Below are 21,930 nucleotides of genomic sequence, written 5' to 3'. Positions count from 1 at the left end.
TGGCATGTATCCCTCAGAGGGCAGTACATGAGGACTTTCTAGAGTCTACAGGGAATTTTAGAAGAATCCATGTCCAGATCCATAACTTCCACATGTGCTGTATTCTAAGCCTGGTCCACAGACAAATACTCCTGCAGCCAGTTTTATGATCACCCTTGGACTTCCTCAGACAGATGCACTTCTTGCCCATCTCACTCATTTTACCACAAGGCACTGTCTCGTGGATAGATACCTGTAAGGACAGTCTGGGTGTGCAAGGCTCCTTGGGCTAAACTGGTGCTGGTGACTCACGATGTGAAGACACGTCATCAAGAACACAGTGTTCCAAAGATGTGAACCTGAATCTAATCAAGTGCCAACAATCCCACAAATGCAACCCGAGGGGCAGTCTGCAGAACCGCAGGCAAGACAGCCTGGACTTCTCAAAATGTTGTAGGGGGGAAAAAAGGGTTGGAAGCTAATTCCAGATTAAAGGAGAATAAACAGACACAACAATCAAATGCAATTTCTGACCCCTGATTAAGGAGAAAAACTATGAAGGACATTCTTGCCAATTGAGGAGATGTGATTTTGGACTATCTATTGGATAACAGTATTGTACAAATGTTAAGTTTCCTGAGACTGATAACTGAATTGTGGTTACATAAGGTAATGTCCTTGCTCCTAGAAGGTTCACACTAAACTATGTATTGTTAGGTTTGAAAGTAATTCTCAAATGAAAAAAAAAAATGAAGCAAAATGCTAACAAGAAGTCCATCTTGGTGAAAAAGACCTGTGGGTGTTCATTGTACTATGAATATTTTACTAAGGAAAAGTCCCATATGAATAAATCAGGAAACATCAAACTGGGTGGTTCCATATTTCATTCTGGTCAGGCAGTCATGGCAAGGCATGATCTGCTTGTCGGTCCATGCACCCACCCATCTATTCATCTTACAATTAGGATCCAAAAGGGTAGTGGTTGCCATAGATGCAGACTAACATGTGTATTTGAAATGAAAATGAAGTTGGACCTTTTCTGATGAAAAAAATCAATGTATCTGAGCTGATACATTTGGATAATTTCCCACAAATCGAATAAGCTAAATTTGCAGCTCCACAGTTTTGCCAAAAATATTGAAGCACATGTCTAGCTGCCAAATGGTCTGGAAATTACTTCTGCTACAACTATTTAAACTTGTTGGAAAATTATAGATGTTACCTTAGGAGTGTGTGCTAGTTTTTCAACATAACTTTTTAGGTTTGCAAGAAGAAAAGTTTGAAGACTTTCAAAACTAGGCCTTCCAACTCAGTTATCCTATAAAATCATTAAAAAGTGGGTTTTATCTCTACTGAGTTAACCAGTTGATTCTCAGTAGAGACCTAAGATCTGCTTATACAAATCCACTCCCATTCCCACAGAGGCGGCTGTTCTGGCTGTGTGCTGTTGCCCTTGGCTTCCCATGTGGACACTCCCTGTCCGGGGCAGAACAGAAGCCATCTGAGAACAAGTACCCCCCTGAAGGCCTCAAGTATTCAAGGAGACCTCACTCTGTCCCAAAGAGTTAGGGAGCTTCCCCTCATTGCAAAAACCATTGATAGTTTAGGAGTGTGTGAAGAAATACACGTTTTTCTTTCTAAAATGTCCTGATTTGGATTCTGAAGTACCATGAATAAAATAACCCTAGGTCCACTCTGGCCCAAACAGGGATCAAAGAAACGGCCTGGAGGAAATAAAATATTCCTTGCTTCGGCTAATTGATTTTCCTAGAAATACATGTTTCAGAGAGTGAATGTATTTTTAGCAAATCAAGATTTGTGTTTTCTTAATCTACTAATATGAGAGTGCAGTCTGTATTAAGCCAAAATTACTGGTTTGGGGAGTAAAAGTTTGAAGTTTGAATTCTGTCTTCATCACTTACTAAATCTGTGACCCTGAGAAAATCTCTAGGTCTCATTGCTTCATCTGTACAATAGGGATACATAACATCTCTTACCCAGTACAGCTCAAACTTACTCGATTTTAGGACAATACATGAAATCTATTTAAAAAATAACAAATGCTGGAGAGGGTGTGGAGAAAAGAAAACCCTCCTACACAGTTGGTAAAGGAATGTAAATTGGTAAAGCCATTACGGAAAACAATACGGAGTTTCCTCAAAAAACTAAAAATTGAGTTGCTGTATGATCCAGCGACAAAACTGTAATTCAGAAAGATACGTGCATCCCTATTTTCATAGCAGCACTATTTACAATAGCCAAGACATGGAAACAGCCTAAATGTCCACCGACAGATGAATGGATAAAGAAGACATGGTGTGCACGCACACACACAGGAATATGACTCAGCCATTAAAAAGAACGGAATAACGGCATTTGCAGCAACATGGCTAAACCTAGAGGCAATCATACTAAGTGAAGTAAGTCAGACAGAGAAAGACTAACAACTATGATATCACTTGTATGTAGAATCTAAAATATGACATAAATGAACTTATCTATGAAACAGAAACAGACTCACAGATGTAGAGAACAGACTTGTAGTTACCAAGGGGGAGGGGTGTTGGGGAAAGATGGGCTAGGAATTTGGGGTTAGCAGATGCAAACTATTATACATAGACTGGATAAACAACAAAGTCCTATTCGATAGTGCAGGGAATTATATTCACTATCCTGTGATAAACCATAAGGGAAAAGAATATTAAAAAGAATACATATATATATATATATATATAATTGAATCACTTTGTTGTATAGCAGAAATTAACACAACATGATAAATCAACTATACTCAATAAAATAAATTAAAAAACCCTATTTGTTAAAAATTGGGTTACTACATGAAAAGCAAAGAGGTATAATGATACTAACTTTATTTTTTGTTTTTATTTATTTTTAATTGAAGTATAGTTGATATATATATTCTTTATATATCTACTCTTCTTCAGGTTTTCATTATAAGTTATTGCAAGATATTGAATATAGTTCTTTGTGCTATACAGTAGGTCCTTGTTGGTTATCTATTTTATATACAGTAGTGTTCCATGGATGGAGGAGCCTGGAAGGCTGCAGTCCATGGGGTCGCTGAGGGTCAGACACGACTGAGCGACTTCACTTTCCTGCATTGGAGAAGGAAATGGCAACCCACTCCAGTGTTCTTGCCTGGAGAATCCCAGGGATGGGGAAGCCTGGTGGGCTGCCGTCTGTGGGGTCGCAGAGAGTTGGACACGACTGAAATGACTTAGCAGCAGCGTGTATCTGCCAGTATCAAACTCCTAGTTTACCCCCTCCCACCTTTCCCTTTTGGTAACCATAAGTTTGTTTTCTAAGTCTGTGAGTCTATTTCTGTTTTGTAAATAAGTTCATTTGTATGATACTAACTTTAAGTTTTTACTTGTAGCTTTTCACTTGTTAACACATTGATTCAATTATGCCCATGCCTAGACACTTTTTAAAAATAAGGGCACACTTTAAAATGAAAAATATGCCTATGCTATAGATTCATGAAACCTGGGGCTTGAATAATTTTTGCAGCAAGAAGGCTTAGCAGTGAGATCCCACTTGCTGCCACCTGCCTGCTTGAGATACCCCAGTGGCACCCCGCTGCCATCAGAAACAGAGCAAGCACCTTCTTTTCCTGGATTTTACAGCATCTCATAATCTGGGTATCACCTACAGAGATAGCCTAAATTTCACACCACTTCCCGCCACCTGTTCTCAGTACTTGGCGACTGGTCTGGCCTCCTCCTTGTATCCACCACCTGCGCCTTCCCCATATCGTGATCACAAACTTGCCTGTGCTTCTCCTTGGTCTGGAATGTGCCCTTTTTCTTTTTCCTTCCTTTCTTAATACATATCTTTCAAGTGCTAGCTCAAATCCTCCCTCTCCACCGAATTGTTTCCTGCTATGATCTCCAAATCCTAGTGACTTCATCCCTAGGAATTCTTACCATGACCACAGCTAATGCACATGCCTCGGTAGACATAGCTATCTGTTGGACTGACAGTCCGCCCGCCCACCCACCCATCTGCCTATCCATAGTTTACTACTAGATCATAAGCTATTTAAGTTCACAATTTTGCCTTTTAGATGCCCACACAGCACCTAGAGCATGAAAGATATTTAATACTTGCTTCCTGATTGAGCTCAAGTGATTAAAGAATACATTTTAATTGAATAAAGAGGCTATGGACCATTAAGTGCTAAATAAACCAAGAAGAAAGGGACATTTGGAAGGGAAAATGCTAGAGAGCTTTTATTTTTCTATCAGTGAAAGGAGAATCTTCTGAGAATAATTCTTTGGCTGTTGGATCGGCCTGAGGTCCTAAGACTGGCCAATTCATATTAAGCCTGAAATAGATTTCTCTAAACAGCAACAGTTTGAAATAGGTCTTCAGACTGAGGCCAGAATGAGATGTTCGTCTCAGATCTTGAGTGAGGAATCAGTGTTTCCTAAAAGCCTGACGTGGGATTTCTTGATTCCAAGCACCTCATCCCAAATGGCAGAGCCCCCTTCCAACTTAGGGACTTTATTACAGTATTGTCTGTTCATACAGTCCCTAAAATAATAATTTAAAAAATAGATGGACAGTGCTTATTTATTCTGAACTCTGTATCACACAACATTAGATTTGAAAGCCTAACATTTAACTACCTTGTTGCATTAGAAGGTTTACTTAGCTGGATATCAATAGGCTGAAAGTTTACTAAATTCACTAACAGTCTTCTGCTGGGGTTTGTGAAACAGCTTGAATTAAATATCCAGGTGGGATCACTTAAAACAGAAATGCTCTATCTCAAGACAGGGAGCCTCCAGCTCACAGCCTCCTTGTTCCATTACATGTAAGGATCTTATGGTGTCCTGGCTCCCTTCTCCCCATAGGGGACGAGGGTCTCCCTAACATGACCATGGGAATCTGGTGGGAAAAATTCCGTAGAACTATGTGGGCTCAGCAAATGGGGAAGGGAAGAAGCTGCGAAACCTGGGAAGAGCCAGGGGGAGCTGACCCGGGGGCAGAATCCCACGCAAGGCTGGCCCAACTGACTGACTGTGGGGCCCAAAATAGCCTCCCCGCAAGGCCTGCATTTCTTCCACTCTCTGTACTTTGTTGAGCTGCTTGAAATTCCACCATTTAGAGCAATGTCTTGGCAGAGGCTGAACTGAAAGCCTGGGACGGGAGAAAAGGCCCTCACCGGGTGCGTGTTGGGAGGAGCAGCGTGGCTAGTACGATGGTTGTTTATGGGGCATGGGCTTTACAAAGCATTGCCTCATGTAACTCTGTTCCCAGCAGCCCCGGGAGGCAGGATGAATAGTGTTCCTATTTCACAGATGAAGAAACTGAGGTTTGGGAGCTGTTAAGTAACAGTTAAGTGGCCAGGCTGACTGAACTGATGTGAACTTGAGCTCTTGCTTGTTGAAACTCCATGATTTCTCGCTCTGTGTCCCCCTTCTGCAGATTATGGGAAATGACAACCTGGGAAGAGACTCCAGCTTCACAATATTGTGAATCATATCTCAAATTGATCAAGGTTACACAGAGTTTTGTGGGTTAGTCTGAGAACTTGATGGCTTGATTCGCAAGACTGTTTCTCTAGGAAATTTTGTGACTTGCTGCCAAACCGGTAGAATGGATATTACAATGCACTGTGGATTACTTGCAGTTATAATTTAGCAATGCTCAGTGTTTCTTCTAGTTGATTTCTGGTCACACAAAAAGGCCACCTTTTCTGACCAAGGTTTAGTTTTAGTTTACAATGCCACCAAATTGCACCACACCCTGTACCTTTATTAGATAGTACATTTTGTGAGGACAGGGGCTTTTGTCTGTGTTCTGAGGATTCCCTAGCCCTAGGACAGTGCCTGGCACACACAGGCATACATTAATTACTTGTTGAATGAATAAGTGCTTTTAGATCACAAAGTTTTAAAAAGCACGTGCATTTTATGCTTTGTGAAACACATTTAGAGTTATCACGCACAGCTGAGATCTGGTATATGACTATGATTAACAAACCTTTAAAAACTTCAAGCAACCCTGTGCAACACAGTTTTATTCATTAGTTGAAAACTTTCCTCCCATATAAAGTGTTTTCTCCTAGGTAGCAAGGCTGAACGCTCTGCAATTCAGTGGTTTAGAGAAACTCAGGTTCTGGCTTTAGCAATCTTCCTCCTGCCATCATGGAACCCTGGCATTTTGGATAAACTGCTTTACATCTTTAGGCCTGGGAATTTTAGGGGCTACCTTTCAGCTCTAAAATGCCATGACATCTGTGTACAAGACCTTCTAGTTTCACCTTTTACATGCCTCAGGCCTGCTCTAATCACTCGTTAGTGAAGACACAGGTAAAAAGCACAATGATAAAATAAAAACAAAGACGGTGAAACGGAAAAGTCTTGGATGACCAGAAAGGAAAACCTCGCGTCTTTAAGTTTAGACAAGTTTGAAGCTGCTACAAGAAGCAGCCACAGCCCATGAACTTTATCGTCAACCTCTGTGCAGACAAGTGGGCCAGTTACGAATTCTACTTGGTTAATTCAACACGTGATAATGGTAGGAACAAGATTCTGGCTGCTTCATTTACATCAGAACCAGCAGAATACATGCGATCTCAAGGGGGAATGTGTGGACAGGGTGCAGTCCAGCCCCCTTTGAACAGTACAGAATGACTGACTCAGGTAGCACGAGAGAGCCTTTGCTCGGTTACTAAGTTCCAAGCATTCCAAGAAGAGGGATCAGTATTTATGGCACTTTCTATTTTCAAATGATGAGTGACTTAATGTTTTCTACATAAGCCTTAACTGCACGGTGTACAGTGCAGGATATAAATGTCAGCACTGTGACAGGGGCATGTTGACACTGGTTGAGTGTTCAAAGTCTGCACATTGTCTTTATCCTGCCTTCCCCGCACTGACAACTTGCTACCGAATTGAACATACCTGGAAAGAAGTCAATTTGGCTTAGAATGCAGCTCACTTTCTCTTTGGGAACATTTCTCTTTCAAGGATCTATTGGGTCTTCCCATAGATAAAACAGAATCGGGTGTGCTCTGCTGGTTCAAATGTAAATACAGTAGTCAGAATCTTGTCCATCGATACTACTGATGACTTAGTATCAGTTTTGGAAAAAACCTCCCTTCCCCCACAACTCCCCCCACCCCAATCAATAAGATTAATGTTACCTTGCTTGCTTTGTGACTGGCTGGACCTTACATGAGGCACAGATTTTCTTAGGGTATTATCAAGGCATAGGGATTCACTGACTGCACGTTAGACTCACCTGTGGAACACCTAAATCTCTAGTTGCCCAGGCCACACCCTAAGCCAATTAAATCAGAATCTCTCTGGGTGAAGCCCAGCACCAGTAGTCACTAGAGCTCACCAGGTGAGTCCAGTAAGCAGGGGTCTTATGAGTCTCTTCCCAAAGGAAGGTTAGGGTGGAGCGTGAAGGTTGGGGTAGGCCAAATCTCAGTCACTGGCATGCTGGCAATGCCTTCCTTTACTGTACAGATGTAAACTGTTCATTGAGTTTGGCAGTAAGTAATTTGTCTGAGGTGACAAAATTAGCCAAAAGCAGAGCCAGAAGCAGGAGCCAGCATTAAATAAGCCTAGGTAGACAGGATACTAATATGTTATTAAATTTCCATGAACTAATCAGCTTCATAATCAGGCACAGTCATTTTTCCTCCAGAGTGCCTTGGTGAGAAAACTATTACCTTTCACTGGGCTCCTGTTCCTCTGACCTAGGCTGTTTGAATGAATGAAAAGCCATTTAGCCTTCATGGGTACTGTTCTGAAGACTATGGCACTAAAGCGCATTTTAAGTTTCTACTGGAGAAACATTATATACACTAGGATAGAAATTTGTGGCTGAAACCAAAACCTTTAAAAACAGGTTTATACAACTAACTGACATATACTCTTGGAACAGTTACTTCAGTTTCAAGGGAATCAAACTGTGTTCTCTAACCCTAAGTCACTCTTGAAGACTTCATTTGTCTTAGAAAAATGCACTTTTTCTTGGGACTTCAGGAAGAAGATGCTTTTATTGTAATCAAGCATAAGATAAGCACATCACATTTCCTGGGCTACTTGTAGCCCAAGGCCACAGGTTTGGGGGACTCCAGCATACAGCTGACTTTGGAGCCCTTTCCTATGGTGCCTATGATCACAATAATTTTCAAATGCAGAATAGGGTAATAGAAATGGGGAGTAGCCAGCATGGTTACGGCTATGGTTTACTGTTGCTTTAGTTTGGGGTTATGCAAATTTTCTATTCCTCCCCAGTAATCTCTAACTTGTGATGAAGCATATTCTGCTTTATGCAATAGATAAACTTCTCAAGAGCAGAGGGTAGATTATATCAAATCATAGTTGACATGCCCTGATAAACTGCTAAGACATTTCGAGAGGCAAATCACAGATTTATTTTCTAATATGAATAATCTAGTCTTAAGAGTTAACATTGTCATGTGTGGAGTGAACTACAGTTTTTTGTTATTCCCCCCTAGCCCCAGCCCAGCACTATTTATCATTTTCTTTCTAGAACCGGAACTTTCCTGAACACACTTGACACTGCCCAGATGCTTGTTCTGGAAATCAAGGCCTTTCTGTGTTTTCTCTGACTCTGGCATGGTTTTGTGAAACCTCAGCCTCTTCCCTTGCAAGGGCAGTTTAGGATGGAAAAGCAATTGTTCTCAATTCAGCACAGCCAGGCACACCCAAACAGAGATAGAGGGCTTTGGAACAAAACATGGGTGTGAGTGAGTGAGTGAGTGAGTGAGTGAGAGAGAGAGAGAGAGAGTGTGTGTGTGTGATGGGGAGGCAGAGAAAAGAGAACAACTGTGTGTTTTCCTGTGGTGGTGGTAGTGGTGGGGAAAACAGCTGTTGATCGGAATCTAAATGAGCAGCAGAAAAGTGTGTTACCCTCTGTGTTGGGCAAAGCCAGCGCGTGCCATACACAGACTAGGTGTTGCAGCCTTGGGGCACCAGTTGGTGGCGGCGCACCGGGAGGGGGCTTCGGCGCCTGCGCGGCTCTTCCCTGGGAGGCCACTCTGCGGCCGGGGCTGACTTGGGGGTGCGTGCGGGCGGCGGGTGGGGTGACCCTTGCGGGGAGGGAACGGTTCTTACAGTCACTGCTCAGCGCGAAGGGCGCGCGGCGGCGGCCGAGGGAGCGGTCTTCGGCGGGCGCCTCGGGAGGCCTCTTACCGGCGGGCAGCGGGAAGGCGGACGCGGTGTGGAGCAGCACCAGGCAGACAGCCACGACATCCCATAACTTCATCTTAGAGTCCCGTCCGGCCGCGGCACCTGTGCTGGCGGGCGGGCGGGGGCGCAGAACCGGGGAGAGCACGTTAGGCCTGGATGCTGGGGCCCGCGCGGGTCCCCGGGGCTCCCCTCCAGACTTGGCACCGCCCTCCTTCCGGACCGCTGCGGCCGGGCGCTTCCCGGGCACCCCCACCCTTCTTTCCTTCCCAGCGCCCTGCCTGTCCCCGCTTCGGGGTGCGCCTCTCCGGCTTCCAACAGACAACTGCTTTTTTCTTCCGCCATCGGATCCCAGGATTTCGGGGCAGGGCTGCTTCCCCCTGCCAGTACCAATACGACGACAGCAATACTGGCGCGCAATCCCATCCCCATTCTGCGGGGCGACCGGGCAACCCTCACCCTGTGCTCCCGCCCCGTCCAGTAGCTCCCACAGACCACCCCCACCCCTCCCCGGAGAACGAGCGCTGAACCCAAGCAAGAGACTAGCCCGCCCGGGCTCCTGATCCTGTCCTCAGCTAGCGGGGCAGGCTCAGTGGCACCACGAACCCTGCCCAAGCTTCATTCCTGCCATTTCAATTAGTGTTTTGTCGTCGGAACAAGAAGCCAGTAGGGACTTAAAGACTTTGAGGCTGTCCAGGAATATCTGTGTTAAGCTCCTGAACTTTCCAAAGTTTCAACTCGGTTTAAAATACTACTTCCACTTCTTCAGGTTATGAATATTAACATATGAAAAGGCCTAACCACGCATAACGTAAAGGTTCAATAAATGCTTTAGCGTTACAGTTACGGAGGGATTGCCTCGGTCTTGAAAATGTTCGTGGTGTACTCGAATACCCTCTTTATTTTTACATTTTTGCAAGATTCTGGCCTTAAATCCTTTCCCCTCGCAGAGGGGTTTCGAGCTCCCCACGCCGGGTCACAGTCACTCCTGGACGATCGTACCCTGTCGGGGACGCTACACAGGAGCGCGGGCACGAGAAGGTCTAGACCGGGAAAGGGCACACGGTGGGGGCTCAGTTCCTCTTAGGGGGCTCCGTTTGGCTTCTCAATCCTCGCACCTCTAGAAAGGAGGGTCACGCAGTTGAGGGCGGGTGAGAAAAAGGGTACTCTCAACTCAGGGCCCAACTCCACGCAATAAGGAGGCGGGGTCGGGGGGAGACCCGGGCACCTTGAGGTGCCTCCCCAATGCCAGCGTTCTAATTTCCAAGGGCATTCTAAAGTGGAAATTACGAGATTCGTGCAGCTGATTATCCCCGTTCCTCCAAGTAAAAGAGATTCTTAGGAAAAGCTCCTTGAACTTTTTCAGCGGAAGAGAGTAAGGCAGTTCCCAGGTAAAAGTAAAAACCTCGACCCCATTCCTCTCCATCAGTCGCCAGGAGCTCCAGCCTCCCTTCCAGCAACCGCCCCCAACCCCATCTCTACCCAGAACGCCCTCGGGGTTCTCGTGCAGGCCACCCCGGAAAGCGTTTAATTCGACCGCCACCTCCCACCGCTGCGGAGACGAATGCATTTTCCATTCCTTGGGGGTCTGTTTGTTCGCTACGCAGCTGTTGGGCTCGGGGAGTCTGTAGAGACCACGAACTCCTAAACCCTGAGGCTCCCGGCGCTCCATGCCCCACTGGCTGGTTTACAAAGCCGGGGAAAAGGAAAGGCTCTGGGTTGAGGCGCGGGGGCCCCAGGCAACACCTCACCCAGGCCGTGCAAAAAGAGCCCTGCGAGGCGCTCGAGCAGAGGCGACGCGGGAACGCGAGGCCTCCTGCCCTCTCGCCCGGGTGCCAGATCGCCGGCGCGTGCGAACTGTCTGGCTGCCCAGAGGGGCAGGGAGGTGCGCGGTTAATGCGCTGTCCCAAATCGCGGTGCCCGCCGGCAGGAAGCGACAGAGGCACCAGGTTTCCCTTCCTCATTAAGAGGGTTTTCCCTTTTTTTTTTTTTTCTTTTTTTCTGCTTGGCAGGCGGAGGGTTTTTTAAATTGGACGTGGAGATCCTCAATTACAAGTGTGACGAAGCTGGCAAAAGAGGACACAGAGGAAAACTCCCCGCCTCGTCCAAAGGAGGCTCCCGCCCCCGCCCTCTGCCGGTTGAAAAGAGCTCGCCCACCTCCCGCAGGCGAGAAGGGCGTCTTCTTCCCTCTGAGCACCGCCCGCGCAGGCTGTAGTCAGAGCGGCTTTGTAGTTCCCGGTGTTTGCCGGGCGGAGGGAGTCTGGAGGCTGAGCGTTCACAGCGGTCTAAGGGGAGGTTTTTCCCAGATCCCAGTGGGGTCCCCACACCCCCACCCCCAACACACCCAGCGGCTTCCCTGTCGGTCTCTTTATCGCTTTCTCAAAGCACATCTGTCCGACGTGTTTCTGCCGCAACCGGCAGCCTCTGCTACGCGCGCCAACTGCCCAACGCACTGCCACATGCGGTAATAAACAAGATCTCCTCCGCTAGGTGCCCCCGCACCCGTTCCGGTACCCCACAGGCTGGTCCCTCTCTGCGTCCAGCAGAGCAAAAGGGGAGGTCACGGGCACCGGCACCTGGTGATCCTCAGGCCTGGGGCGGAAAGGACGGACGCCCCAGGGAGCCGGACTGCGGGACTCGCCGCCGGGCGCTTCTGAGTTCCCAGCACCAGGGGGCACCAGAAACCGCCGGAGTCCCAAAGCGCCCACGCGGCCGGGCGGCTGCCTTGCCACTTTAAGTATAGAACCGCTGCACGAACGCTCTCCACCACCCCCCAATCCTCTCCGAATCCAAATTACCCCCGGAACTTTTGGATATCCTCACCAGCACCCCTGCTGTTCATCCTCTCCTACCGCTCTTCATCCTCTCTCCCGGATTTTTCTCTACCCGCTTCACTTAAGCTGGTTTCTCGGCAACCTGGTTTTTGAACTCCCCCTCCCTCCCCCGCGTCTCGGTGATAGCCTCACCGCGGGTAAGCGCTCCCGCCGCCAGTGCCCCCGCACTTTCCCGTGTCTGGCAGGCTGGGAGGTTTGCCCTCGAGATCCAGGTCTCAGGAGGAGAAAAAGGGAGGCGGGAGTGGATGGGTGGGGGCGCGCTGTAACTCGGAGGCTTTCTTTCGGAATACGGACAGAAGTTGCTGAAAGATGTATTGCTTTTCAGCTGTGCCTTGTATCCTGAACTGACGGTGGACTTACTCAGTTGGTGCCAACACCGCAGTAGGGAAAAGAATGAGCCACGCTTTCTGCAGACAGTCTGGGAATAGGTCAAGGGCCCGAGGCCGTGTTTCAGATCCAGAATGCACCCGAACCCCTTGCGAGAATGGGCTGGGGACGCTGCGGGCTCCTCGGACACCTGACACTTGTTGTAAAGGCGCTACTGTCCCTGAACCCTGCCAAAGCGAAGATATGGCGAAACTCAGTGCAAACCCGGTCGCGGATGGGCGGAAGCCCAGAAGCTCGCATTGGAGCTTTGCGGGTAGAGGTGCGTGCGCGAGGTTAGCAGTAGCATCTCTTCCTTGGAGTACTTAAGTGAACATCGAAAAGACTGTGCAAGAGTCGAGTGCGCTCTAACATATCCGCGGCAGCGCCCAGGAGAGTTGTGTTTGCCCCCACCAATGAGCAAAAATCTTGCGAGCACCGGGTTGGGCAGCTCCCCCGGAGAGCGCGCGTCTGCTCTGCAGACCGGTTTGCCACCGCCGAAACCAGAGAGGCGCCAGAAGGCTGGGGAGGTCCGCGGAAAGTTATTTCCCGCCCCGAGAGGGGCTGGAAACCAAAAGGCGGCGAAATCAGCCCTGAGGTTGTGCAGGGTAGTGGTGGAGAATGTTAACTGGGGGAGGTGGCACAGAGTGCAGGAGAAAAGCGGTCATTCAAATCATCACTTAGATGGCGTAGGGGAGACCTTGAGGCTCGAAAGTCTGTTGGAGACGAAGACCCAGGTCCTGGGCTATCCCGGAAGCCCCTCGCTTAACCTCGACGGGGATGGTTAGTTGAAATTGCGGGCTCATGCAAGTAACCGGGTTCAGAAAAGGGCGAGGAATGTAGATTTGCAAGACGGCTCCAGAGGAGATGAGCGCTCTGTTTTTAGGTTCTCAGCACCTTTAGTAGCAGCCCCTCCCGGGGCCTACACTTTCCCTCGGAACAGACCAAAACAAGTTACACCCCAGTAATGATATCTATGCAGCAGCGCCTCCACAGAGGACCCAACTTTGGCAGTGGTGGGTTCAAAGACGATCCCAGCCCGGCACCTTCCCAGGACTTGACAGAAGAGCGCCCCGCCGAGTCGGGGAGGGAAACTGTCCCTGTCGAATACCTCGGGGTCTAGAGAGAGGCATGAGGGACCCCAGAGATCTTTGCCCACGTGGAAAGGCAAACTGCCCCTCTGCAAGGCCAGCCTGTCTCCAGTTTAACTTCTCTTTCTCTGTCCTCCCAGTGTCTCGGTTCCCTCTTAGTCTCTTCTCTTTCTAGACCCACTGCCCGTTCTGAGGTCCAGCCGCGCCCCCCTCTGTCTCCAGCGCCCCGCAGCCCGCCGCGCCTCGCAGCCCGCCGCGCCCGCCTCCCCTTAGGCCCTCTCCCCCACTCACCTCGGATCCGGTCTCCGCAGACCCCCAGCTGGACATTAACTCCAGGAGCCCCGAGTCCCAGCCAGGAGACCCATCCGGGCCGAGGGCAGGAGCGCGGAGCCCCGCCCAGCAGGTTAGGGGCACGAGTTCGCAATCCTGGGGCCGTTCCCGGCAGGGAGGGCACGCAGGAGGCGGCGGCCAAGGCTCCAGCCGCCGCCGCCGCCGCCGCCGCCGTGAGAAGGGCGAGGGATGCCGACAGCTCCCCCGCCGGCTCTCCGCACCCCCAGAAGGCAAGGTCCGAGCAGCCGCCGCTGCCTTGGTTGGGGGGTGACAGGGCTGCGCGCGCCGCGCTCTCAGCCGGGGCCGCGCGGGCGCGGGGCGCGGCGGGCGCTTCAGCCGCGGCGGCCGCGCTCTGCGCCTTCTTGGGGCGCCGCGCCGGAGAGCACGAGACGGGCCGGGCTGATGCTGCCGCCGGAGCTGAGGTCTGGCCTGGAAATCCGAACGAGACACCACGTCAACCGGCGCCGAGAGTCCCGCGAAGACATGAGGGCGCCAGGAGCGCAGGCTGGTCCTGGAGAGCCCGGGCCGGGGGCCGGGGTGGGGGAGGGGAGGCGCGGGGCCCCGGGAGGGGAGGGGTCGAGCGGCGGCGTTGGCGGGGAGGGAAAGGAGAACAGCGAGGAGGCGCCCGAGCTCCCGAAGCGGGGGGCTCCGGGTGCGAGTGGGTGACGCGAGGGGCCCCTCCCCGGGGTGCAGGGAGAGAGAGCTCAGCGCGTGGAGACGCGGCCGGGCTCGCGCTTCCTCCTCGCCGGGAAGATCCGGAGGAATGTGCGGAGCTCTGCGCGGACCAACCGAAGGGGGCAATCCGAACTTGACCGCGGCGCCCGCGCCGGGCTTCGCCCTCGCGCCTAGCTCTCTGAGCCCGGGCTCTGTCGAGTGGAGAGCTGCACTGGGCTTTCCTCGCGCCTGTCGAAGGCTTTCCTTCCACCTCGATGTCTAGCTTTTTGGCTTTTCTGCAGGGCAGAAGGCAGTGGCGAGGAGAGCTGCTGCTGGCCGGAGTTCTCCAGCACTACGAAGGAGAGATGCGCAGCTGCCCAGGGAGGGAAGCCGAGTATTTGCCAGGGGACGCTGAGACTGAAGCAGAATTTATAGGGCTCTCACTCCGTGACGTGCCCTCCAGTGGCTTTTCTGATTCGCTTTCTGACCTAAACACACATTAGTTTAGCCCCCATGCTAGGGCCAACGCGGTCTCCACATATCTGCTGGCTGAAGTCAGAGGCTTTGCATATCATGTATTACACGGCAGGCAATGAAGAAGGCTTCTGAGGCTGGCCGCTCCTCGGTCCTAGGCTCCATTTTCATGCTGTTGTAATATAATACCAGACGTGGGGTAGACACATACATTCAGAATCCCAATTCCAGAGGCGTAAGATCACTTGATTGGGAACAGGTCGGGGGAGGTTGGACTAAACCTGCTTGTATTTTCGAAAATGCAGATGGGAGACCTAAGCAAGCACTGCTTTGGGTGCTGAGTTTCCAGTGAGCAGGGACCCAGCGCCCATTCCTGATCTCTGTGAGACCTTTTAGGCATTCCTTTTGTTGGTTTGCTCACCACCAGACGCGCCAGAGCCTTCTTTTGTAGAGGACGTGAGGAGGGCAAGTCCTTACACACCCTGCACATGACTCTCCCCATAAATCCGTTGCATTCACCCAGGGCATGAAATTAGCTCTACCTTTAAAATAATGTACTGAGTAAGGTATGTCTTTGCTAAGCAGAAACCTGTTTTCCGGAAGCCATTGGACCTGAATTCAGTGGGACCTCTTCTATTTTATTAGCTGGGGCCAGGGAGAGCATAAACAGGCTCAGTTTACATCCATGTACCTCTTATTTTATGACTCATCCGGCTGTTGAGGAGTATGTGTTGGTGGAGTAACTGATACAGACAATAGACAGGGGAATTGTGTGTGGCAGTGTGGGGGAAAGAGCCCATATTACTAAACGTCTTGAAAGACAACTATCAGCTACCTTGGAGTTTTGTCAGTGAGGTTAGCGTGGGAGGAAAATTGTTATTAATGTTACCATGATTTAAGGTTAAGCGGAGTGAAAATCAAGTCATCCAGACATACCTTAGCTGAAATTAGGATGCCTACTGGAGTTCTGCAGAATGTGACATATCCTCCTTTGATGGATTACAGTAGAAACGTAGATGGGTTTGAAAATGGGCTAAGCTTAATATACTTATCCTACTTTAACACTGTTTTTGGAATTCGAAGGCAACCCTCGCCAGTGTTCTTCACTGTGAATGATTTCTTCATTTTCTGAAGGCTTTTCCACTGGGGATGGTCCTGCCTTCCAAACACTTGCAATGATTTAGTGCTCGCTGTTGTGCCAGGCAAAGTGCTAGACCCTGGGGATTGTGCCGACTGGGATTTTGAGGGCATTGCAGAGCACAGATACCACTGAGTTTACCCTAAGTAATGGGAGTTGACTGTGGAAGGAAGGCTGACCGGAATCTTCACTGCTCAGCCACGTGTCTCTGAAAAGCCTTCCGGAAAGGCCACCCAGCCAGGCCTCACGAAAACTGGATTGAAGTTCAGGAACTGGAAGGTCATTCAGGATCCGGCTCTGTGACTGGGTTATCTTGCTGCCCCCCTGAGCCACAGGCATCTGCCGTCCCTTGAGCCGCCAACGTGATTCAGCTCCTCTCTCTCTGTTTTTCTCCGGGTGTCTCTTGGCTTCTGCTCCTGCTACCAACTGCTCAGCTCACTGTTGATCTCACATTTAAACTCCTTCAGTGAGAAGATCTTATTGGCCCCACTGGGCACTAGCTAGGTGCTCGAGATGGACTGAGAGCTTTTCAGTCAGGACATACGGGTTACTGGACACCCTGGCGCACAACAGACCTTAGTCAGGTTCTTATTCCCGGACTAATCACCCATGTCTACGTTGTTGGGTCTCGTGGTTCCAAGACTGGCCATCTTCACTTAAGACACTTCCTAGAGTTCCTCTTTGCCTTCCCTGCACAGGATTTGGGCACCCAGAAGGAGCTGTGTTAATGGCAGGCACTTGGGAGTTTAACAAACCTCTGTCTACTACAAGACTCAAGGATAGATAAGATATGACTCCTCTTTCTCTGGAAGCTTACCATCTCTAAGGAGAGGGAGGCATGTACACAAGTAATCATAGTATAAAATGATAAATGCCATAATAGAGGTATATGTGAGGTGCTCAGATGTGATTTTTACCTGGCAAGCGGAACCCTGGGGAGATTGCAAACACATACCCATGCCTCGGCCTTGTTCCTGGGCAATTAAATGTGAATTGCTTGGGTGGTGGGGCCCAGGAGTTGGTATTTTGTTTTAAGCTGTTCTAAGTGCAGCCAGGGTTGAGGTACCAGTTAGTTTTCTTTCCCCTAATGATGATAATAATCATTAATATGATGATTCTTTTTGCGAGCCAAACTAAGAGGCCTACCTATTTTGATAGGTTCTAGGACTCAGACTTTTCCAAAACATTAAATCCTTTTGAATTATCTTAAATAGTAATATAAAAGGAAGTATAAAATTAACTTAGAGTTAAAGCAAACACTTAGTTTTGAAAGAACATTTTTTAGATGATTACAACATTCCAACGACTACAGAAGAGGTGAAAAAGTCTAAACTTTTTCAAGATCCCCCACTATAAAGCCCAATATTTAAAAGTACTGTAATTGATATTGACAAAAATCTTAGACCTTCACAGACAATGAGAAACAAAGCTGCTTCCAGAGTGACTGCCAGGAAGCAAGCATTCAGTGTCTTGGGCACAAGGGGATGGCCTGATGTTACCATCTCAAAGTCCCCAGATACTGGAAGTAGAGCCCCCCAATAGCTCTGTGTCCACCTCTTCTCCTTTCTCCAGGAGACAAAGGTATGTTTGATTTGATGTTCCTCAACATCGTCCAGACGAGAACAATTTGCCGTGCAGAAGAGAATTACTTTTGTGCTGAATAGATGGATGGTCCCCTGATAAAGTAATAGCCACACACTGCTAAGAAATCTCACAGTGTCCTTAGACCTCAGCCTCTCATCTGGAAAACCCTGCCAGAAACTCAGGAGAGAGGCAAGTATGGTTCAAACATCTCATCTTCTCTTTGAGAAAAAAAGAGTTCATCACCTTGCTAATTTCCCATTTCACCATTATCGTCATCTTCATCAGAACTCATTTCGGATCTTTACCTGAAAGATGTCAAAATCATGGGCGCTCCCGGTGCCCGAAGTGCAGGGTAAGAGAAAAAGTGAAAGTGAAAGTGGCTCTGTCGTGTCCGACTTTTTGTGACTCCATGGACTATACAGTCCTTGGAGTTCTCCAGGCCAGAATACTGGAGTGGGTAGCCTTTCCCTTCCCAAGGTGATCTTCCCAACCCAGGGATCAAATCCAGGTCACCTGCATTGCAGGCAGATTCTTGGGAGGAAGAGAAAACACAAACAAAAAATGATAAAGAATACAGGATATCCTGAGGCTATGGGCCTTGAGTATGACCATATTTGGAACTCAAACTGGGGCTTGATAGGGATAGTAGGCGGAGAGGAGGGGGAGCCAAGGGGGAACATTCCAGGCTAGGTGTAGGGGTCCTTGCAGACTCAGTACTGCGAGCTGCAACCTGGAGGGGCAGTGGGGTGGCAGGGCAGCCTTTGGCCCTTCACAGAGAGTCCTGGTGAGCTCCCAGGGGAGCCTTGCAGCTGCTTTGCCTGTAAGGGCCAGGACCCGGGTCCCTGGACTTCCTCATAACGTGGGTCATGACGGCTGAGACCGAATCCATCACTGGAACAGGGCAATTTCCTTTTCAAAGTCACCACTTTATTGGGCAGGGATTTCTCTCATGCTCGCTCACTCTTTAACAGTCATTTTCACCAATGATACGATTACTCATAAAAGAAAGATAAATGTTCTATCCTTCAAACCACTTAGAAAAGAGAAAAAAACAGAACAAAGGAAAAAGCAGACTGCATTGGCTTCTTTGTAAAGACTAAATTGTTAAGTAGATAACTTCTTTGGAGTAAATTGTTTCTCTTAAGAAATTGATTCTGACATTGACATGGTAGATTTATCAGTGATTTCCAGCAGTTTCTTTTATAGGGATCAAATTGCCTAATTACCGATAATTTTGTTTTTGTTTCTTAGGATTACTTTATGGGAGTCTTCTTTCCTGGTAATAAAACTTAATCAGGTAAGAGGGTTCCAGCAGACTCTTACTCTGCAAAGGGTCTAGTGGCTTCAAGTTAGGTTTGGCAAACTTTTTCTGTAAAGGGCAGGCTCTTTTGGGTAGATAGAGGCAATATTTTAGGCTTTGCAGGCCATACAGTTTCTCTTGCAGCCACTTAACTCTACCCTTGTATGGCAAAAGCAGCCATGGATAACATATAAATGAATAGGCACAGCTGTGTTCCCATATAGCTTTATTTATGGACATTGAGATTTGAATTTTATGTAATTTTCACATGTCGTGAAATACTACTCTTTATTTTTTCTCTTCAACCATTTAAAACATGAAAACTATCCTTAGTCCTCAGACCACACAAAAGGAGGTGGTAGGTAGGATTTGGCCTGAAGGCTGTACTTTGCTGATTCCAGTTAGGTTCAAGTTGTAACTCTCAGGAACTATATCACCTATAGAATTAGGGAATTCCGGACATGACTGAGGTGACTTAGCAGCAGCAGCAGCAGAGCTGAAAAGCACCTGAAGCTTATAGGCTAATCTCAGTTTACCAGGAGAGAAAACTGAGGCAGAGAGGGTTAAGTGACTTATCCAAGATCATTCTCTGAGTGAGTGACACACTCTTACTATCGAGAAAACGTGGGATCAGATGACTTCACTGGTGTCTGTGAGTGCACTGACATTTGCACGTGTGCTTTAAGGACAGCAGTGGGGAGTACATGGGGGATGTATTGTATCATTTTTCTTTGAAACTGGGACTTAGTATTTTTTGCTGAGGCAAGAAATAAGTCCAAATACAGAGAAATCAGTTCAACTCTTTATTGGTGGTAGAGGTTGATGTCTGGCCAAATGGGGAACAAAGCTTTGAAAAGAAGTCAGTTATCACCTTTCAGAGTAGCAGAGGGCTTCCAGGTGGGTCGGAGGTAAGGAATCCACCTGTTGATGCAGGAACCACAGGGACATGGGTTCGATCTCTGGATGGGGAAGATTTCCTGGAGGAGGAAATCCAGTATTTTTGCCTGGAGAATCCCATGGACAGAGGAGCCTGGTGGGCTACAGTCCACAGGGTTGCCAAGAGTCAGACACAACTGAAGCGACTTAGCAGACATGCAGAGTAGCAGAGGGCTTCAAAGGTGGCTCAGTGGTAAAGAATCCACCTGCCAGTGAAGGAGACTCCGGTTTGATATCTGGGCCAGGAAGATCCCCTGGAGAACGGAATGGCTACTCACTCCAGTATTCTTGCCTGGAGAATTCCATGGACAGAGGAGCCTGGAGGGCTACAGTCCGTGGGGTCACAGAGAGTCAGACATGACTGAATGACTGAACACACATGCCTAGAGAGTAGCAGAACTTCCAGGAAGAGCACAACACTAAGGACATTTCCCCCGCCCTCCTTAGTAGTCCACTGTATTTGGCTTTAGACAGTGGGTACACAGCATTTCATCACAAAGGCGCAAAGATATGTTGAGAGAGATTTGAGTGGGGAATCAAGACCCCTGCATCCTAATCCTTTTTCGACCACATCATGCTTGCTGCAGAGCTTCTGGAGTCTTCCTAAAGATGTAAAACACAGGCGATAGCTGGAGATACTGCTGAAGACGATGGTTGACGCTGGGGCAAGGACTCAGCATTTGGACCTTCAAGCCAAAACATGCCAGGGGACCGCTTTGCCACATATTAATTGCATCACACAGACTTCAACCTGGCTTCTCCTTTGGCCTAAAATAGACCAACGATTTGACCATTTCCAATTTTGGCAACAAAACAAGAAGACAGCCTTCTCTGCCATCATATCCCCTCCCCCATTGCCTTTTCCACTTTTCCTCATTGTGGGAAAACAGCTAATGAATCCTTATCAGTATTTATGGACTTAGGGATTTCCCTGGTGGTCCAGTGAGTAAGACTGCAAGCTTGCAATGCAGGGGGACCCAGGTGCGATCCCTCATACCGCAACTAAGACCTAGCACAGCCAAATAAATAATTTAGAAAATATTTACAGATTTAATAGAAGCTAGCAATGGCACCCCACTCCAGTACACTTGCCTGGAAAATCCCATGGACGGAGGAGCCTGGTAGGCTGCAGTCCATGGGGTCGCTAAGAGTCGGACACGACTGAGCGGCTGCACTTTCACTTTTCACTTTCATGCATTGGAGAAGGAAATGGCAACCCACTCCAGGGTTCTTGCCTGGAGAATCCCAGGGACGGGGGAGCCTGGTGGGCTGCCGTCTTTGGGGTCGCACAGAGTCGGACATGACAGAAGCGACTTAGCAGCAGCAGCAGCAGTAAACATGTGTGAATTTTGTGGCTTCTTCTAAGCAATTATCCAAGACTCCCTCGTTGAATCAGCAGCAGGGCCAAGACTACGGGAGGAGCCAAGGCTTCTCCTTTAGCATCCTAGGCACCTCATTTGTCTCACCTCCTCCCAGTTAGCAGAAACTTCAAAATGAGAGCCCCAAATCCTGAGACCTGGTTACCAGGAAGCCAGTCCAAGGATCAGGCAGATCAGATTGGAGCTCTGTCCCTGACAAGCTGCAGGAGCTTAGGAAACTTCTAGCCTCACCTATTTTCTCTTGCTGGTTCTCTCTTTCACAGGGATTCTGTGTGAAGTATCTGTGTGAGTAGGGGAGATAATAAACCAGATTTTCCGAGTTCATAAAGGACTCCCTGGGAATAATTTATGCTGCATGTAATACCTTCTGGCTGCTGAGGTGCTATTTGATAAATGACTGCCCTCCTGCAGTGCTCTAAGTGGAACCCTAGTGACCCAAAAAGAATTAGTACCTCCACCAAGAAATTCACTGACTCCTGGGGCATAATTTACCCTCCAGCAGGATCTGGCCAACCATATGTGAAGTGCTGGGCGTTCTGTGAGAGAAAGCCAGCTTGAGAAATGTAAAGAATTAAGACTACAAAAAGCACATTTGCAGACCATTCTTTGAGGAATCCATCATGTAACTTTTTGCAAAACAACCCCTAAGATAGGTTATTGTTATCCTC

General features: G+C 48.5%; 1 protein-coding gene across 4 annotated transcripts in view; it reads right to left on the bottom strand.

Moving 5' to 3' along the window:
* The window catches only part of GDNF (glial cell derived neurotrophic factor), a 28,706-nt gene extending 14,597 nt beyond the window's left edge, over positions 1-14,109 (bottom strand). The window contains exons 1-2 of one of the 4 annotated variants that reach the window (XM_018065785.1): positions 13,759-14,109; positions 9,108-9,284 (exon numbers count right to left, since the gene is read on the bottom strand). In XM_018065785.1, the coding sequence (XP_017921274.1) occupies positions 9,108-9,258 (151 nt within the window). In that variant the 5' untranslated portion in view covers positions 9,259-9,284; positions 13,759-14,109. Of the gene's footprint in view, positions 1-9,107; positions 9,290-11,755; positions 11,910-13,758 lie in introns of those variants that run through there. The other 3 variants (XM_018065784.1, XM_018065781.1, XM_018065783.1) reach the window with 3 other exon arrangements.

The sequence above is a fragment of the Capra hircus genome, chromosome 20 (assembly GCF_001704415.2).
Source record: "Capra hircus breed San Clemente chromosome 20, ASM170441v1, whole genome shotgun sequence".
Classification (NCBI taxonomy): domain Eukaryota; kingdom Metazoa; phylum Chordata; class Mammalia; order Artiodactyla; family Bovidae; genus Capra; species Capra hircus.
The sequence above is the reverse complement of the archived record's forward strand: the minus strand, read 5'-3'. Positions and strand labels throughout refer to the sequence as shown.